This window comes from Ixodes scapularis, unplaced genomic scaffold (genome assembly GCF_016920785.2).
Source record: "Ixodes scapularis isolate PalLabHiFi unplaced genomic scaffold, ASM1692078v2 PGA_scaffold4__175_contigs__length_147842914, whole genome shotgun sequence".
Classification (NCBI taxonomy): domain Eukaryota; kingdom Metazoa; phylum Arthropoda; class Arachnida; order Ixodida; family Ixodidae; genus Ixodes; species Ixodes scapularis.
Window position 1 is genome coordinate 129,676,043 of NW_024609879.1, and position 18,262 is coordinate 129,694,304.

The 18,262-nt window shown below is 44.7% G+C and overlaps 1 protein-coding gene across 1 annotated transcript in view; it reads right to left on the minus strand.

The window, feature by feature from the left end:
* Nucleotides 1–2,129: 2,129 nt before the first annotated feature.
* LOC120838145 overlaps nt 2,130–18,262 on the minus strand; it is a 98,856-nt gene continuing 82,723 nt past the window's right edge. The window contains exons 17-19 of the mRNA XM_042293709.1: nt 13,580–13,709; nt 9,719–9,850; nt 2,130–2,195 (exon numbers count right to left, since the gene is read on the minus strand). Of these exons, the coding sequence (XP_042149643.1) occupies nt 2,130–2,195; nt 9,719–9,850; nt 13,580–13,709 (328 nt within the window). The remainder of the gene's footprint in view (nt 2,196–9,718; nt 9,851–13,579; nt 13,710–18,262) is intronic.

An 18,262-nucleotide genomic window follows, 5' to 3' on the forward strand; every position in this document is an offset into this window, starting at 1 on the left:
TTCTAGTTTGGAATCTTCTCTAGCGTGCACTCTCTCCTCTATCTCACGCTTTCTTTCCTCCTCCAGAAGATGCAACGCTTCCTCTTTTGTTAGTCCGAGGGAGCTTCCCAAAGCCATTATCTTTTCAAAATCTATTTCAAACTTGTTGGGAACTGTTCACCGGTACAACTGGTTTTCCTCACTCTGCGGTTTGTATCCTGGCAAGCTCGCCAAATTGTGATGTTATAGGTTCAGGTCAAACCGCCGAAGGAGGAATTCAGTCACACCGTGAGGTTTGATCAAGATATATATATATTAAAAAAAAAATTAACAAAAAATAAGAAACGTTCTAGCTATACACAAATATACAGGTCAGAAATTGTCTCACTTTCAGTCCGTTATTGTGTTGCTGAAGGTCTTGGTGCTGTCTTGTTTTCAGCAGCGCTTGGTTGTTGGTGATGGTTGTTCCTTGTTGATGGACTGGGATGCTCTGCTCCGGGACACCGCCGAAGTCGTTCCCAGTGATGTTCCTTGGGTGTTCCTTGAGGCTGGTCTGGGATGTTCTGCTCCGGGACACCGCCGAAGTCGATAATCTTTCCCACCAGCGGCTACTTCGGATCGCTGCCGAATGCCTCGTTCATGCCGGATGTTGCCGCTTTGGTTGCACACCGCCAAGCTGATGTTTCACCCGACAGTAGCACCCTCGGGACGTTGCCGGGTGTGCTTCCACCTGGTCTGGTTACCGCCGAACAAGAACTCTTCTTCCTCTTTTTCGCCCCCTTCTCCTCCGGCCTGCTCCCTCGACGTTTTCCTCTTCTGCTCCATTTTTTCTGTTGTAGCACGACACGCCTCCTCATTCTCCTCCCCTCCTCCTCCCCTCCCCCTCTTCCTCCTCCCCTTCCTCCTCCCCCCCGCGCGGTGCATTATGGGTAATGTCTCACAATGCGCGCGGGACTCGCGTCACGAGGGTCACGTGACGTCGCCCGGTGCATCATGGGAAATGTCCCATAACGCACCGCGCTGGACCTTCGTGACGTCATACGTGACGTACCGAGTGACGTCATGACGGTCCCGCCAACACCACTGAAGCCGCAGCGCTTCCCTCTCTCCCTTCAAGGAGCGTCGGCATGAGTAGGCTGAACTGGTAGTGCGCTTCTCCGCAAGGCTCGCTTGACAGTTGGCTGCTTTGTAATGCAAGTTACAAAGCAGCCAACTGTCTTAGCTTCCCTCCCGGCCCTTTCGCAGTCGTCGGCCTAGCCCCCGCACTCGGCAGTTCCGGCTCGCTCTCAAGGTCGTTGTGGCATTCGCAGCTAGCCGTTCATTTCGCGCATTTTTAAGGATTATCTTTACAGGAAAAGCCTGCCGTCACGTGACTTTTGAGAGAGGGTGTAAAGTGGAGGGCGTGAGGGGCATTTTCTTAACTTGCGGAAAATGGTTTCGTAGGTGGGTCTTTAACTTCTTTGTTTTTTATGCTAAGTCAAGTCTATCTATTTTACGGAAATGTTCCTCTATAGCAGTTCCTAATTAAATAATACGTTTCCTACTAGTGAATTGATATGGCGATATGCTCTAGGCTTAATTTTCGAATGTTTGCGTTCATCAAATCCCAGGTTTATTGATTGTTATTTTAGTGAAATTTTGAATGTTAGGTTATTTTAGAGCCCACGCATCCAGTAACCATTCGGGAAATGGGGTTAATGTTATTTCGCTTTCTCAATGATGTGCAAAAGAAGTTCGGCGATGCATACCGGGTCTTCATTTTAAAGAATTGTACGCGATACAAGCTAAGCATCTAGAAATAAGCTCATTGTCCATTCTACTTTTGGTAAATTCGTTTTACTTTTGTTTGTTTGTATTGAACATATTTAATAGGTGTATATTTATATGGCCATTTAATTGACTAAAAATTTGCTCAGATCTTTTTGATCAATACTACAACAAATTAGGGCAATTTACAATCATCCTGCTTTTTAATGTTATTTCCATATTGGTTATGTTATGTAAACTAGCAGTTTCTCCTGTATTCTAAAAGTTGTTTATTAAGGAGGCGTTATTTTTTTATTTTAAAATGATGACACAAAAGATAGGAATATGTGCACTATTTTTAATCTTGGGGAGAAAAAATATTGCAATGTTGTTGCAGCGTCGCGTCAGCGTTTAGGAGGATGTTCATCTAACATTGCGTTGGTCGTCAAGCAGGCACCTCCAATGCAAATCTGTAATATTAAAGAGAAGACTTTCATTAAGGTCAAAAGCATAAGACCAGGTAAAAATGCAATATGCGTGGCTATAACGTAATTGTTTACATATCTCATTAGCTTTATGTTAGATGACGTTCATGAATTGGCCTAAGTTAAATAAATGGAATCTTTTTTCTTATACTTATTGTATTCAACTTGTGATCCTATTACTTCCTGATGCTTCTGAGCTATAATTGAAGCCTTTAGCTAAATACAGTATTCAATAGACAGCTATTTTGTTTAACTCTAGTCACGTTCTGATTAATTTTGCATAACGCTTACATACGATACTTTCACTGCATTTCTTAACACAGCCTTTTATTTGAAAATCCATATTACCAAGCCGTTTTAACGACTAACAAAGCTAAGATCATCCGAGAAGTGAATGAGGGTTTTAAACAAATTTAAAAGACGAAGTAGCGCAATATCTCACGCCTACACAATCGGATTAAACGATAATTATGATGAGTGCAACAGAACATAGATATATTCTCGCGTTTCATCTATGTTGAACAAACACTGAGAAATCGGTGTTATTTACCGTTTTTTTTATATTTATTATCTCAAGATTTGACGGTGAAAAAGAAAGTTGAGCGTAAATGTAACCTTCAACTCTAACGAATGTATTCATTTACAATAGATACTTAATTTGTTTGCATGGCCATCACTATTCCGAAAACGAAAGCGCGAGCCATAAGGTTTGGCAACCAGTAGCAGCAAAGTAGCATCGAAATATTTAGGTAAGACAGCAATTTTCTATAACTAAGCAAGTCCTATATGGCTTCACGAACGATATAACTATAACAAAGGAAAACAAGGAACGGGACGTTGTCCGTTCTTTTCCAGTATAGTCATTTATGCCCGTCATTTCCTTTATATATACTGTAAGCGACTTAATTTTCGCGAATCGGGGCAAAGCTGGAAATTTGAAATTATTCGCGGGTTCAAATTTTCGCAAATCGAGTGTAGCTTCCGTAGCGTTCACATATCGTCCGAATCGTTCGCAAACGTATTTTTCGCGAATTGTAGGCGATTCACGAAATTCGCGAAAATTAGGTCCTCGCGAAAATTTAGTCGTTTACAGTATATGCAAAACATTCATTCGTAAACTATTTTTGATACGGAAAACAATTAAAAATTATCATTGTTTAATATTCTTAACCGCAAATATAATTTAGAAAGTACATTCTACCTCAAACACTTAAAGAAAAAGTAATACGTCACTTTTGTTTTTTTATAGTTTAATGAATACTGGATATGACAAAGTCAATACAGTGCAGAAAGTCATGCTTTCTCTAGCTTAGTTTTATCTCTGCTTTTCATTGCATTGCCTTCTAAGCCACCCCCTCCCCCTTTTCCCCCCTACACAACATGACCAAATTTAATGTTTCTTTAGCGCCGAAGAAAAACTGTGCATATCGCATATCTCTGAAATCTGTGTGAATTTAATAGTTTTTGATGATGCCCAGCAAGTTTTTGGTTGAAATTATACCTATAAATTTAGTAACTACAAAGTAAAATACAAAAAGTAATTGCTTTCCTAATAATATCGAACACTTTCTTTTTCTTTCTAAATGGGCCATTGGCAGAGAGCAATTCTATAGTATCAACCTGTCTTCTTTGCGATGCGCATTTATCAAAGGAATGATTTGACCCGCGTTTCGTGTAGTACCCCGTATCTATAGTATTCCTGAGTTCTCCCAAGGAAATGACTTTCTAAAGTATATATATCATATAACACAATGAATATATAACCCGGAATAACATTGTATAAATTTACATGGAAACACCCAACAAAACACTTGTGGTTATCCACTTCTACCTATATTTCATTCTACGGTACGCATCGGCACTTAGGAATGGTCAGCTGGCACTGTTTCTTTGACGTCACACAATGTTGAACGCCAAGATACTGCCTCTCAAGATAATATTTCTCTTGTCTGTTAACGAGGTGAAAAGACCCGAAAGAAAAGAGGGGGGCTTTTATGGGAGGCAAAACAAGGGGACGCAAAAAGAAAAAAACAAAACAAAAAAACTAAGCGCTGCATGGGGACTGCATCACTTTCTACACCCTACGATAGAGAGCACCGCTGCACAGCCTTTGTTGGTTCTAGACAATATATCTATTGGGTCAGTTTCGTGCCGCAAAGCCCCTATAACGGAGGCAAGATAGCTCAATTTAAAAAAAAATGACCGCATCTCCACGTGGCGATTGATGTTGATTGGGGCGAAGCTCTGGTGGTGCTTGTCTGCGTAGACGCTGAGCCGCAGCATGCCGAGCCTTTCGCGCGTTTTCATCCATGTCAGAAAGAGAATGTGTGGTATGCAACGTGGTTATATACGCCTTTGAGCATTTGACCGCAGCGCCCCCTGGTCTATAAACGTTGAGCCAATGCATGCAAAGTTTAACGCGATTATATACGCCTTTGGCGCAGCGCCCTCACCTGTATAGACGTTGAGCGGATACATGCAACGTTTCATCCATGACATCCCCAGCTCTTGATTTACTACCACATCTCAGAGCCCCCTACACGTCCCGCAGTCGTGGCCGAGTGGTTAAGGCGATGGACTAGAAATCCATTGGGATCTCCCCACACGGGTTCGAATCCTGTCGACTACGCAAACATTTTTTCATCATTTTTTTGCCCTATACGAGCACATGAGCACGTGAGCACGTGAGCTCACGAGCACGATCACGAGCACGAGCACCAGCAGATCAATGTAAGCACGGACGCCGGACGGACAAGGCTGGACCCTAAGGAGCTTCGCCCCAAATAAAGGTTCTTTGCCGCTCTTCGCTTTCGAAGGTTCTGTGTTACAAAATGTTTTGCAATAGCAAGTTAGTTCAAGTCACTGGAAACAGATAAGGAGTGTTTGAACATAAAAATATTTTGGGTTTTTAAAACATTGACGGTGCAATTTCGTCACACTCCAAGAGATCAGCCTCGTCTCTTTATTTAAAAACAAAACTACAATATGGTTAAGCAGGGATTTTGCATATTCCTAATAAAAATTAAAAGATGTGAATTATGGTATAATTTGTGACGTTTTATATACCGCGTGTTTCTGCGAAAGCTTTCAAAAACCTCTAAATAGGGGGCGGTTGAGAAAAAAAAAAACTCTTTTCGGGAAAAAATTGCAAACCACGGGGGAGGTCCACATAGAGCAAAAAAGATACAAATTGGGTAAATAATTAACTAAATTCTACTATTTAACTTTAATATTTGAAAATAAACATATCGTTCCAAAGAGAAACTTGGTAAGCCTCATCAAAAACGACTTCATCAACTCATATTAGAAAGATGTAAAGCATGGGAGGAGCAGCATTTTACGACTTTACGAGAAACCGCTTAATTTGTACGCGTTTCTAGGTTTCGGTTTCTTGTCGAAGCGAATCTTTGCACTCGCGTTCGTGCTCCACGGTGGCCGAGGCGCGAAACCACTGCCTCTCCTCCCTCGTAGGATATTGGGACGTATGGAGCACGTGTGTTGCGCTTCTCGGCCACTGAGGAGGCGGGCAGCGGGCGCAAAAATGTGCTCCACTGATCTCTATGACAATTGCGGGATCGCGCTTCCCCGCTCCGCTGCAGCTCTACGACTCCGGCCACCAGTCGGCCACCTTATGCCACCAAACAATCAGCCGGGTGAAAGTTGCGGAGGCTGGGCGGCAGCTGCTGGAATCGCCGTTACTAGATCAATTCAGTAAAACTTCCCATAGGCGCTGTACATTAAAAGGGTCCGAAACCGTGTCCGATTTTTTTTTTTTTTGCAGCTAGGTGGCGCTGCCGGCGCATTAATCCGCGCATTTTCGTCTGCTACTGCTTCGCGGCTGCAAACTGCTGCAACTGTTTGCGAGTCCCAACCCGACTGCTCGGTGACCAGCATGGTTTACGGTTGGCTTTCGCCCTTTCGCCAGTAAAAATACAACTTGAGGATGATAAGCGGTAGGACTATGATGGCATACGCTTCGTATTATTTCAAAACGCCGCCGCCTTAGCTGTGCTGACAGCGCGAAGCGTTTCGAACAACCCGAATTTGTCGGCGCCACAACCCGGTGGCTACAATGAGGGCAAGTTTGTACATACTGTAATAGTAGATGTTCCGATGACTAGCAACTGCAGCAGAAACAATTTGAAAGTCGTCTGCTGCTGTCAGAAAAAGCGCCACGAATATCCGTAAGCTCAGTAGGCCAGATGCAACGGCCACAAGCGCGCCGTCAATGATGATGATAGCGAGTATTAATGCGGAGTGCGCGCCCTCCAACAGGCGCCACGCAAAGGGACCCCCCTCCGGAGCGGAGTTCCAGAACTGAGTTGTTCTAATAACGTTGGCTGGAACACTGATCTCTATGACAATTGCTGGACCGAAAATGAAGCCACCGTCGGGATATCCTCTAGGGCTGTCAAGCCTAGACGGTTACCATGGTTACCGTGTGTAGGTCACGTGACACCAGAGACATCCGCCGCCTTGACAATGCTTCCGCGGAACCCGTAAGATGGCCGACCGGTGGCTTCAATTCCCCCAATTGCTCGAAGCGGGGAAGCTCGATCCAGCAATTGTCATAGAGATCAGTGGGCTGGAATCACCGACCTCTATGGCAATGGCTGGATCGCGCATCCCCGCTTGTTCGCTGCAGCGCGATGGCAGCCTCCGGGCGGCCATCTTGCATGCAGAAAATTTTTGTTTTACTAGCGTTGCAGAGGCCGGCGGCAGCGTGATAAAGACACGTTTTCTACTCGTTCGTCGTCATTCGCGGAAGAATTATTATTAAGGATTTTACAATACTTGATGTCCAGCGTGGCTGGCAATTTGTTTTCGAAAAAAAAAAAATTTTTTTTCAACCATTCTATTTTTTAAGTATTTTTTTTTAAATCCTTCGTTATAATACCAGGCATAGTAGTTGGTTCGTCAATAATTTGCGAATGTACCTCTAAAACGTGTTTCACAGACTTCTTTCCCTTCGCAATGTCTCCACCTCAAGTTTCAAAATTATGTTTCTCTGCAAGAGAATTAGCTGCGGCGTTCCTATATATCTAAACCATGCTCTTGGGAGGTACTTTCAAGATCATGGTTTTCTGAATGGTTTTACATAAATATAACATATATAACCGGACCATCATTGTATGAGCCTACGTAAAACACTAGACACCGATAGCTTAAAGGGACCATGAAATGATTTTAAAATCGAATTTCATCCACCGCACGTCGTAAAAGGTGTGAAAAGAAACACAAAAACACAAAACTAGGGAGCCAAAAAAATTATTTGCTATAGAACTTTTAAAAGAAAACTGGACTCTTTTGCGCCTTCCTTCTTTCGCCTGTTCACTACGATGCATCCGCGGAAATGGAGCACGTCAGCCAAATCCAGGTCGCCTATTGGGTAAGAGCCTACCTCACCAGCACCGCGATCGTAAACAATAAATAGCCGGCGAATGTTTCCTAAAAGTTTTATTAAATATTATTCAGATCCACATTTTGTAGCATAATTAGAGATGTGTGGCGGAAATTGCCAAATTTGATAATGCTGAGAGCCAAGCGCCATCTATCGTGTGGTAAACGAAGCAACCACTGCGCGTGCGCAGTAGGGCAGGGCCGAGTTCAGAACGGTTATTTCCTTTGGTTTCCTTCCTCTCAGAACTCTGACTGACTGAACGTTTATTTTTCTACGTCTTCATCTCGCGCGTGCCGACTTCAAGCAGCAAGAAAAAAATGTACTTAAAACAAACCACGGCGAACAAGAACGCTGGATCCACAAACACCCGAGAAGAGCGACAACAGCCGCGAATCCCGCTCCTACGAAGCTGTCAGAATATAGGCCTAGCAGGCACTCCGACTCGGCGCAGCGTTGCTTCGTCGCAAGACCGTCTGTCTGCCTACGACCGGCTGGCGTGCTGAATGGAATATGCCCGAGCTACCCTTGTGGACCCTTCCCGTATTATAGTTTGATCGCTGACCTCAATTTTAGGTTAAGAGGTGAGGTCAATCTCTTCCCCTTGTTTTCCGAGGCAGGGTTGACGAACACTCGTCGAAAAGGGACCCTCGTCAATTCTCTCTTCTTGTTTTGTGTGATATAGAGCTGAAATAAACGCTGTATGGATTACCTTCGTAACACGGTATGCACACTTTGTTATTGGTATGCCATTTTTATTCTGACAGACTGCACGTCACTGTCGAGCTGTAACAGTTCGTGGGAGGTATACGCGCAATACCGGTCCAACCTTTCTTTGCCGAGTGTCGCGTCAGTATCGAGTTGCAATCGTAAAAGATCGGTCCCGAAGCGCTTACCAACAGCGCGAATAGAGCACTTCCATCAAACGCGCACGTCCGCTCCGAGTGTGAACAGGTATTTACGTGGCTCTTGCTGACACTCGTAGTTCAAACGTATCTTTTTTAACGTCGGCTCGCTCCTGCATCTCCAAGACCGCGAAAAACGCCGCGGCAATTTGTTTCCATCCATGTCGCTTTGCAAACGACTGACACTGGCAGCCTTTTACCAACAATGACAGTTGGGTTAACTTCTGGAGTCTTCACCGGAAGACTCGCTGCACTTCTCAACAGGCATAACGGCGTATGGGACTAGTCCCATGCTGTCTCTGTAGCGCAACGTATCTCATTGAATTTCGCTCAGCTGCGCTGCGGCGATGAGAGGCGCCGATTCAGAAAATACGTCGGTGACATCGGCGCAGTAAAACCTACCGGCACACCCCAACTCGTCGCCGCTAACGCTTCCATCTCCAACTGCCGAGAGAACTTCCGGTTCCGGAAGCAGCGTACGTCACGGCTTGTTTTGCGGTCAAGAAAAAGTCGATATTTCATTAATTTTTTGTGTAGAAGTTAATAAACCGAGACGAAAACGGATGCCTGTTCGGCATTCAGTGAACATTGACGGTTTAATGTAAAAGTTATCTGGAAAAAGTAAAAAAGTCATTTCATGGTCCCTTTAAGAGAGGCAGGACGTGGCGAGACCCAAGCATGTTGTTTTCGCTCCACAGCCAATGAGATTGCAGCATTAGCCGATAAGAACGCCGAAGCACCAATCACGAAGCGAGAACCCTTTAGCTTCGCAAGTCACGCCCTGCCTTTCGTATGCTGTGAAAGACTACACCTATCTGCAGCTTGTGCCCATCAGTAAAGCTACAGCGAAGCATGCCTTGAGAAACGTGTCTTGTTAGTTCCATGTCCACTACGCTTTTAACAATGTGGACAGCAAGTCGTCCGCTTCTTTCGCAGGGGTTGTATTAACCTCAGAATAACGCCGACTTTTGATTGGGACGATAGTGGGTATACCTCACTGCCAGATGCCTTGGGGTCAGCCCGCCCTTCTTTAATCAGCAAATAAGAACTCGGCGTTTTGACATCATTGCAACACCTGAGCAAGAAGCAGGTGAACTTGCGCTCGCATTGACTTCTTCGAACTTCTTTCCTTCAATAAATTACTTTTTTTCCTTTTGAGTTCTCTTTTATAAAAACAAAACAAAAAGTATTCTAGCATTACTTACCTTATCTGGGTTACATTTCTCGCCATCTGGAGCAGGAATAGTGTAATTTGTTGTACCAATGAATGAAAGAGGTGATTTCAAGCAACACGATATGCTGCAATTTTGATGCTTGTATGCTGTCAACTCTGGGTTCTAAATGAAACAGAATTTCCGAAAAAGACTGTTAGATTGTTCCAGTCGAAAATATATGTGCAATATAATGGGTAAATTAGTCGACTTCAAACACTTTTTAACGGTGTTTAAAAAAAAAATCAATCGTTATTTTTTTTAAAGATAAAACCTGCACTTCAGTCGCAACAAAGTCTTTCAATACGCAACTGGTCACGTGACCAAACTTCGATGCAATATTTAAACCTGCCGCTAAAAGGTATTTGCGTTCGGGCACAACATTCTGAGGAAGCCACTGCAAAGTCGCATTTACAGGTATTTAAAAATATTCTTATTCCGATATATTGTGACGTCCGTATTGATCACTGTAAGCGAATGCCAGTAATATTTAATCGATCTATAACAAAAGAACTTACAAATAAGCTTTTTCCCGTTTGTCTTAAAATAAAACAATGCTTTCACAAACAAAAAAGATCTAGGCACTTGAGCGTACCGTTTCTCAGTGTCATTACTTGATGGTGCTGCTCGCGGTGCTCAAGTAATAAAAAGTCTAAATGGGAAAAGGAAACTGTGTAAAAAATATATTATTTTTGAGATCGCTACAAACATGAAAGCTTGCGCTGTTGATTGAATGTAAAGAGCCGAAGGCATTTACATTAATAAGCAACGCTCTCAGCGCGATGATGTGTTACCGCAATCCATGAGTGGTTCATTCAGAGGAAATGCCAAATCTTTACACACTCCTGGTTACCAGACTTCCTGCGGTGCTGGCTAGAATGACAGCTATTGGCAGTTTTGCTAAGGGTTCTGCCTCGTTTCGATGGGCCCTGTCCCTTCTCGCCGCCAGCACCATACGTGGTCACGCATCAAGCTTGTGGGCAACCTGGTGATCCAAAGCGTTGGACCACGTTGCCCGAACGTGAAATCGACTATGGCAATTTCCTACCGCGAGGTGGCGAAGTGCAATTGGCCACGTTAAGGCGCTTGAGTAAGAGAGGTAGCGACATCTCCGTTCTCCTCTGGCGCGCACACTTTTTATTTGTTTTTTTTTGCTCTTTCGCACTCGCGCGTCTACGGTAGCGCAGCCTGCTGCGCTCCAAGAGAGCAGGCGGCCTTCTTATATATACTTGGTTTCAACTTAAGTCAGAGCGCTGCCAAAGGCTACAAAACACGCAAACATATGTGCATGGTGCATCGCACTGTTCACAGAGTACCTTTTGGGCTCAATAGGATGTACCGCAAAGATTATGATCACGAAGATACTATGAAAAGTTTGACCTTGAGCTTTCGATGTTACTTGATGTGCGACAGGATCTTCTAGCGCCCACTGCGCTCTGACACCTTAGACAATACTCTTCCATCCTCCCCCGTGCGCACGCTTTCATCTTTATCTTTTACTCTTTCGCAATCACACGTCAACAGTATCGCCACCAGGATCGCTTCAAGGTAGCAGGCGGCACCTTCAAAAGATGTCGTTACTTTTGTGTTTAGAGGGGCTTTAGGCCACGCAAGTGTCGCTCTCTCGCTAATAAAATGCCGGGGTAGTAGATGCATGCCCGGTGGGGGTTGGGTCGCGGCGAGCTTAGGCAAAAATAAATAAATGACTACGGGTTGCTGAACCAAATATGATACTTCGGTTGAGTTAGTGCGTTTTGTAATACTGGGAGGCGAGAAGAAACAAGGAAAATCCTACCAACTTTGTCATGGAGTTATGTAGAAGTTTTGTAACGAGTATTCAAGGAATCTGGTTGCAATGCTTAAATAACTTCTAAGCTTTAAGTGCCAATGAATTAACTTTTCTCGAACGAGAGCATTTTTTTTTTTTTGCGTGTTAGATGACGTGATTATCTAATGCAGTGGTTCTCAACCACTGATGTTTCGGGACCGCTTGTGTACCGGCGGAGATGATGGAGGATCCCGTTCGTGCTGAGGAGAAGCAAATGTAAAGGTCAATTATAATAAATATTTACTATAAATAAGAGTGTGAAGTAGACTTCTCTCAGTTGACATATATGTGAGAAAACACACCCGAAGTTGGAACGGTTCTTCTCAATCAAAAAAAAAACAAACTTTTTTTTCTTCTTTTTTTTCCGGGCTTGACTGACGCAGGGCTTCCTGGATCCGTAGCATGCCTTCGGGGCCCCCATTTGAGAACCACTCATCTAAGAAGTCGATAACTACAAATATTTTGTTGTCGTCCAAATGGCTGGTATTTTAGGAATCAATAATGTTATCATAACTTCTTCGAACGCAAAAAAGACTTTTAGCTACTACATTCGGAACTGCATCAGTGCCGCTCGTTCAAAACTTAAACAAATATCACACAAAGCCATTATTCGACAAAAATAAAAATGTACTGCTGTATTCGTAAATTCTTATCAAAATTTCCTACATAATGGGCTTGAAGCAGTTCAAAACAAACCAGCTCGCGATATCCTATCGAATTATGATTAAACAGCTATTATATCTGCAACGAAAAGGATCCTTAATGTGTTTACTGCCGAAGCACGACGCACGCATAGAAGCGTCTTTGCTTCTTCCGTACACGTTATCTCTAGAAGTTAATTTCTGCATTTCCCGTGTGGTCTTCTCGCCGCCTCAACAATGAACATTTACAACTCATATCCGGATTCATAAGCATATATATCAAATCATTTCTGCCATTCATAACTGTAGAATTTAACAGTCCTGCAAATGGATCGTTTTACTTTAACCCCTTAAGTGTTAAAAAATTAAACATTTTTGAATTTTGCTACATATAATTATACTTTCAATATTTAGAGTATTTTTATACTTTCCAGGTTTCTTTACGAGTGTGAGTGTTATACTTGTTTTAATAAAGTTTTTCTTTAGTTTTAAATTTTTTTTATCTGCATCCACTTTTTGTAATTTCCTCAAAAGAAAACTTTCAAGAAGTAAAAATTAAAATAAAAGTAAAATAAATTATCTTCTTCATTATTAGAAGGCGAAACCCGACATATTTAAGGAACTGCCAAGCGCAGACAACAAACTCTCATTGGGACCGCAGAAACATGCTGCACATTGATGCAAGCCTAAACTCAACAAGCACTAAAACAAACATTCCGAAGTAAAAAAAAAAGCCAAGTATAAAAAAAAAAAAAATTAATGTCGAAAAAATTATTTTTGCTAAAACTATTGGACACCGAATGCAAAACAGGGAACGTGTAACTTTCGCTCTATTTCTCAGATGGTGCAACATGTACATAATAAGTAGGCATGAGCAAGGCAGCTGAGGGTGCTGTTTCTGTCTTCATGTCAACCTGTTAACGTTTTTGTTGTGAAAAATCAATTCATTTTCTTTTTTGTCTTACACTTGCACTTAGTTGCATGTTTCCGGAGAGATAAATACGCGTCAATTTTAACGTCTCCTAGTACGAAATTAGGACGGCGACACGCGTAGTAATGGTGGTCGACGTGGAAGACCAGCCGTATGCAGCGACAATGCCACACGTCAAGCTGAAGGGGTAAAATAAAAGAGACATTCAAGGTCTATATACTTGGCGAAACTGAGACGGCTGAGGTTCACATAGTAAGAAACGTCCGCTACAAGCTTTTGTCTTCTAGTACTGTGACTTTTTCAGTATATTCTTGCAATATGATGCACTAATAATCACGTCAATTGTGCTCCACTCTCTCTTCCTAATTTTTTGCATTAATCAGTAATTTTACTCGTGGCGTACATACAAGGTAAAGCGGGGCTTGCTGATATTGCCTCTAACTGGTAAAACACACCTGGCACTCTTCACTCCCCGGGTAGGAGGTTCCGCATGGAGTCCAGAGGGGATTCTTCTCATAAAATTCGGAAGGCGTCATAATTTGGCTTTTTGTACCATCAATGGACTCATTGAGGCAGGAGAACTGTCTGCATACAAGATTATCACTCCATAAGATGCCTTGATCATCAGTAATTCTAGGCAATTCTGCAAACATACAACTTCAGCTGCATGTAATTATTAATTCTGGATTTAAAAAAAATGAGACAATCTATACACTAGAAAATCGTTCACGATCTCACAGTGAGGGACCCGACGTTTTAATGCCTACTGCACCTCTTCTTGAGGAATGACTGTGGCAATGTCCTTGAAAAGCACTATGTTCGTGTTTTTTTTCTTTTACCATGGTTATTTTTCTGGGCTAGTGGCATCGTGAAGTCCGTAGCATACCGTGGTGTGGTCATGTATCTGCGAGAGTCACGTTAAAGACCCCAGGAAAGTACTCGTAATGCACTGGCTACATTTCTCATTTCCACTGGGTAACAATGTTGTCATGTTCTGGCAGACACTCCCGCTGTATAAAGAACTCACCGCTTTCAGCTCTGTCAAGCTACGTCCACCGCATTCTTTCCCTTGTCGTTAAAAATATGGCGACCCACGTCCGGTACTCCGTCGACTTCGTGAAGCGCGTCTCAGAGTTAAATATGGACGTTGAAAAGAGCATGGTGTTTTTCGATGTAATCGTACCTTTCTGAGGTGTTCCGGTTCCTCTGGCATTAGCCGCTACACAAAACGACTTCGAGAGATACAAGAACTTGAGGGAGAGTATTAGACTGTGCGTTGAGGAAGTGCGACGTCTCATTGAGTTCTGACTTAACAGCACATACTTCAGCATCAAGAAGTAGTGCTTTAGGCAGACCAGTAGAACCCCAATGGGTGCCTTTATTTCCGCCACAACGGCAAACCTGTGCATAAAAGACATTGAACAAACGGAAGTACAGGCATTTGCGGCAAGTCCCAAAGTGTTCTTCCTGTTTTTAGATGACTGCTTCTGACTTCTAAAAAAGATTGAAGTGGTCAAGTTCCGGGCTCATCTCAACTCGATCGAGCCGGCTGTGGAGTTTACAGTAGAACACGAAAAGGATGACCCTTTGTCTTTTCTGGATGTGCTGGTGAAACGACGAGAGGAAGAGCTGACCGTTTTTGTGTACAGAAAACCTACGCAAGCAGGATGCTGTCTCCAGTTCGGCTAAAACCATCCTACCACTTACAAGGTGCCGGTGGCCAAGACATTCTTGTCTAGAGCGAGGACTATACTCTCGTCTGAGGCAGACAGAAAACAACAAGAGCTAACCGTCTTTACTGACCTCAGAAAAAACAGCAACACGAGCAGCTATATCCACCGCTCTACCCATCTTAAGAACCAAGGTCATCGGCACCTGCAGCCACAGGCGAGCACACAGTCCCGCGAAACCGCGCGCATCTGCGTCCCATATATACACGTTTGCAAGTCCGGCTTCAGAGCGCTGCCATCTTCCTCGCTGGCGTGCGCTTGGACGCATCCTATTCTGATTACGAAGCCTTGCTAAGGCGTCATAATCGGATTATGGCCTCGCCTAAGCGCACCCCACTGGGCAAGATAGTGGAGCCCTGAGACCAACAAGGTAGAGAGGCTTAGAGCGATAAACTGGGGTTCCAATCTTCACTCGAAAGTGACCCCCAAAGGCCGCTGCCATTGTACGCAAATTTGACCACTCGTCACATGACCAAACCAAATACGTGACGTCACAGAAAAGATGGCAGCGCCCAGGCAGCGGCTGGCTCCAGCTGGGCAGGAGCTTGGCCGGAGCATTGGCCGGAGCTTGTCGGATGCTTCGTTCATTGTCGTTCGTCTCGGCGAGTTGATTTCAGACGCGGAAGCCGTCACATGAGGCTGGTCGAACGTGACTTCAGAGTTCAGCGTGGTGTCTCACGTAGGTATAACGTAAAATACGGAGGAACGGTGTGAATTTTACTGGTGATCGACGGGGATATTGTAACGGAAAAGACAATCTGCCCTACCTTGCTCGGACCTCGGATTGATTCGGATACCGCTAGGATAAATTTAAGGCGACGTTTTTGTGCTCTCGTTGACCATCGCAATCTTCGAGGTCTGCAGTAAAGCGTGTGCAATATATTTGGATACACAGTTTAGCGACGGAAATTGCGTGAGTTGTGCTTGGCAGTGTGCAATCGTGATGCCGCTTCGTTCAAATGACCGCTCACTTCGGTTATGCGGCGCACCGGAGAGCTGCCTTGAAGCTTGTAATTCCCGTGCCGTGCTAAGTGATACTGTGCTGCTTCCCAAATTGTTCTTGCGTACACACGCAATTTCACTGAGCACAGGTGTTGCAGTTGGTATTGATTCCGCTTGTCTGTCGCACGTTTCATCTACACAAAAGTTCTATAAACACTCGTTACGCGAATTGCAAGCTGTATGGATATTTCATCGCGCGTGTTACCTACCCAGTCCACACGTTCACGCCGCTTTGCGGCGACAGTCTGCAGCGGCTCATTACCAGAAAAGTGGTCTCACATCCATTTCAGTTCCGCTCGTCCACGGCAGTCGCCAAACCCCGAGGGAGAGGATTTATTCAGACAGAATGCCACTGAAGCAATGCAGCCTCTTTAGTGGTCAGGATAGACTCTTTTTTGTCCGTTTTATTATATCGTCATGGATGCTCGCTCCAGTCCTATTTTCTATCAATATTTATTATTCTGGAAAGTTCCAGGCCATGCTGAGCTGTCATCGTATGTTCCGGGGGAGGGGAGGGGGGGTGTTGCGCACTTTACCCACAACCCTTCACTCTGTGTTGACCCAGGCGGCATAGCCGATTTGCCTGAGATAAAAAGACACGGGTGGCAGAATATCCCGTGTCTTAAACCCCCTTCGAGCCGTGAACCAAGTCCTGTCCCGAGCCCGGCAAAAAAACCGCAAGACGACTAGTACCACAAGGACGAACCTCGGAAATACACCGCGAAGAACCCGAAATCTGAGCCAGTCGATGCAACCAGCAAGAACCACCGGAATTCGGTCTTTTGCCAAAAAACCGAAGCTGATCTAAGACAACAATGACAAACCTGTAGCAGCAAACCGCATCTGCGCCAACCACAGTTTGCATGCCAGTCGCACCTCACACTCCGGTTCCCGGTGCACCTCACACTCCGATGCCCTTCCACGCAAGGTGTATGAAACCGTCGAGGGCTGGATTGAACAACATGACCATGTCGCCCGCCACAGTGGGTAGACGGACAACCAGCTCCTCCAGAATCTATACTTCTCGTGGAAGAAACTGCCAGACACTGGTTTGAGAACCACGAATCCTCCTTAACGTTGTGGGAAGTTTGCAAGATGGAGCTGAAGTGCACGTTCATCAGCCAACATCGGCGAGAGAAAGCCGAATTCCTGATTCTGTCTAGGACACGGCCCCAACGAGAGCGTCACCGCCTTCGTGGAGGATGTTTTGCGCCTGATGGAACACCCATGCCAACGCTGATCCTACAGAAGACAAGAAGATAAGAATCCCCTGTCCCTCGTGTGAGGCACAACACTTTCGGCAGCCTTGTCTGCAACCCCACGACAGCAGTCGAAGGGTTCATATCATCGAGGCTTCCAACATTCAATGTCACTGCAGGCCCGAGCGTGTCAATATCAACAACTCTCCAGCGTCTCGACACTCGAGTCGTCCAGCTGCAACTTCAATGCCAGCCTCCCAGGCATCTGCGACATCATCCACAACGTTGTACGGGGGAGATCAGGAAGCTACTTCCTGCCATCAGTTGCCCGGCTTTTATTTGGATTGCCGAGATTGTTTCGGAACAAGTTCAATAGGCATTTCAACTGGAGACTTATTCGAGCGAAGCGGCATCTGACGACCTGAGGCCGACCTATGCCACAAAGTCACAACGACCGCCACCAGCTACCCGTTACTATTCAATACCAATTCAACGAGATCCCCCAACGCCGAAGCATTTCCGACATCAGGAAGAACCGGTGTAGGTCCACGCTGAACAAAATACACCAAGGAAAACGGAGGTGCTGCTTATGGTCGACCGAAAACCACTCTGCTACCATTGCATGAGGCCGGCCATGTCTACTGGAGGTACCCATACCAATGAATTGGCCTGCAGGGGTTGAAGCTGAACGACCCTCGACCACGTCTCGACGAGCATCCGCGAAGCATTGAGAATTATCTTCGGCGGTCTTTGTCCCTGGTGCCAACATTACCCCGAAGCTCCTGATCCCCTTCACCTGGGAGGTAAGCACGACAAAGCAGGTGAGCGGCAATGCAAGGGCAGTTGATTTGGTGTCGGTTGTCCAAGGACAATACCTCATAATTTGCTGACACTAATTATCTGTGTCCACAGCACGAAGCAAACAATTTTGCAACTTTGAAGGAGAATGACTCTGGTCGCGGGATGCAGAAGAAATTCCATTAGGAATGGAAGTGAAATGGCTTGGATAGCAAACAAACATTGTTGCCAGCCATAAAGTCAATGATACAGGAAAAGGCAAAGCCATGTAAGCAATACATGCCCGAGCTGGCTGCATTGACGCGGAAAACTACAAGGAAAATGTGCGGATTAGAGACCAGCCCTGCAGCGCCAGTGCATCAGATGTCAGTGGCGGCACATGACGTATGATTACAAGACGGCATCAGTC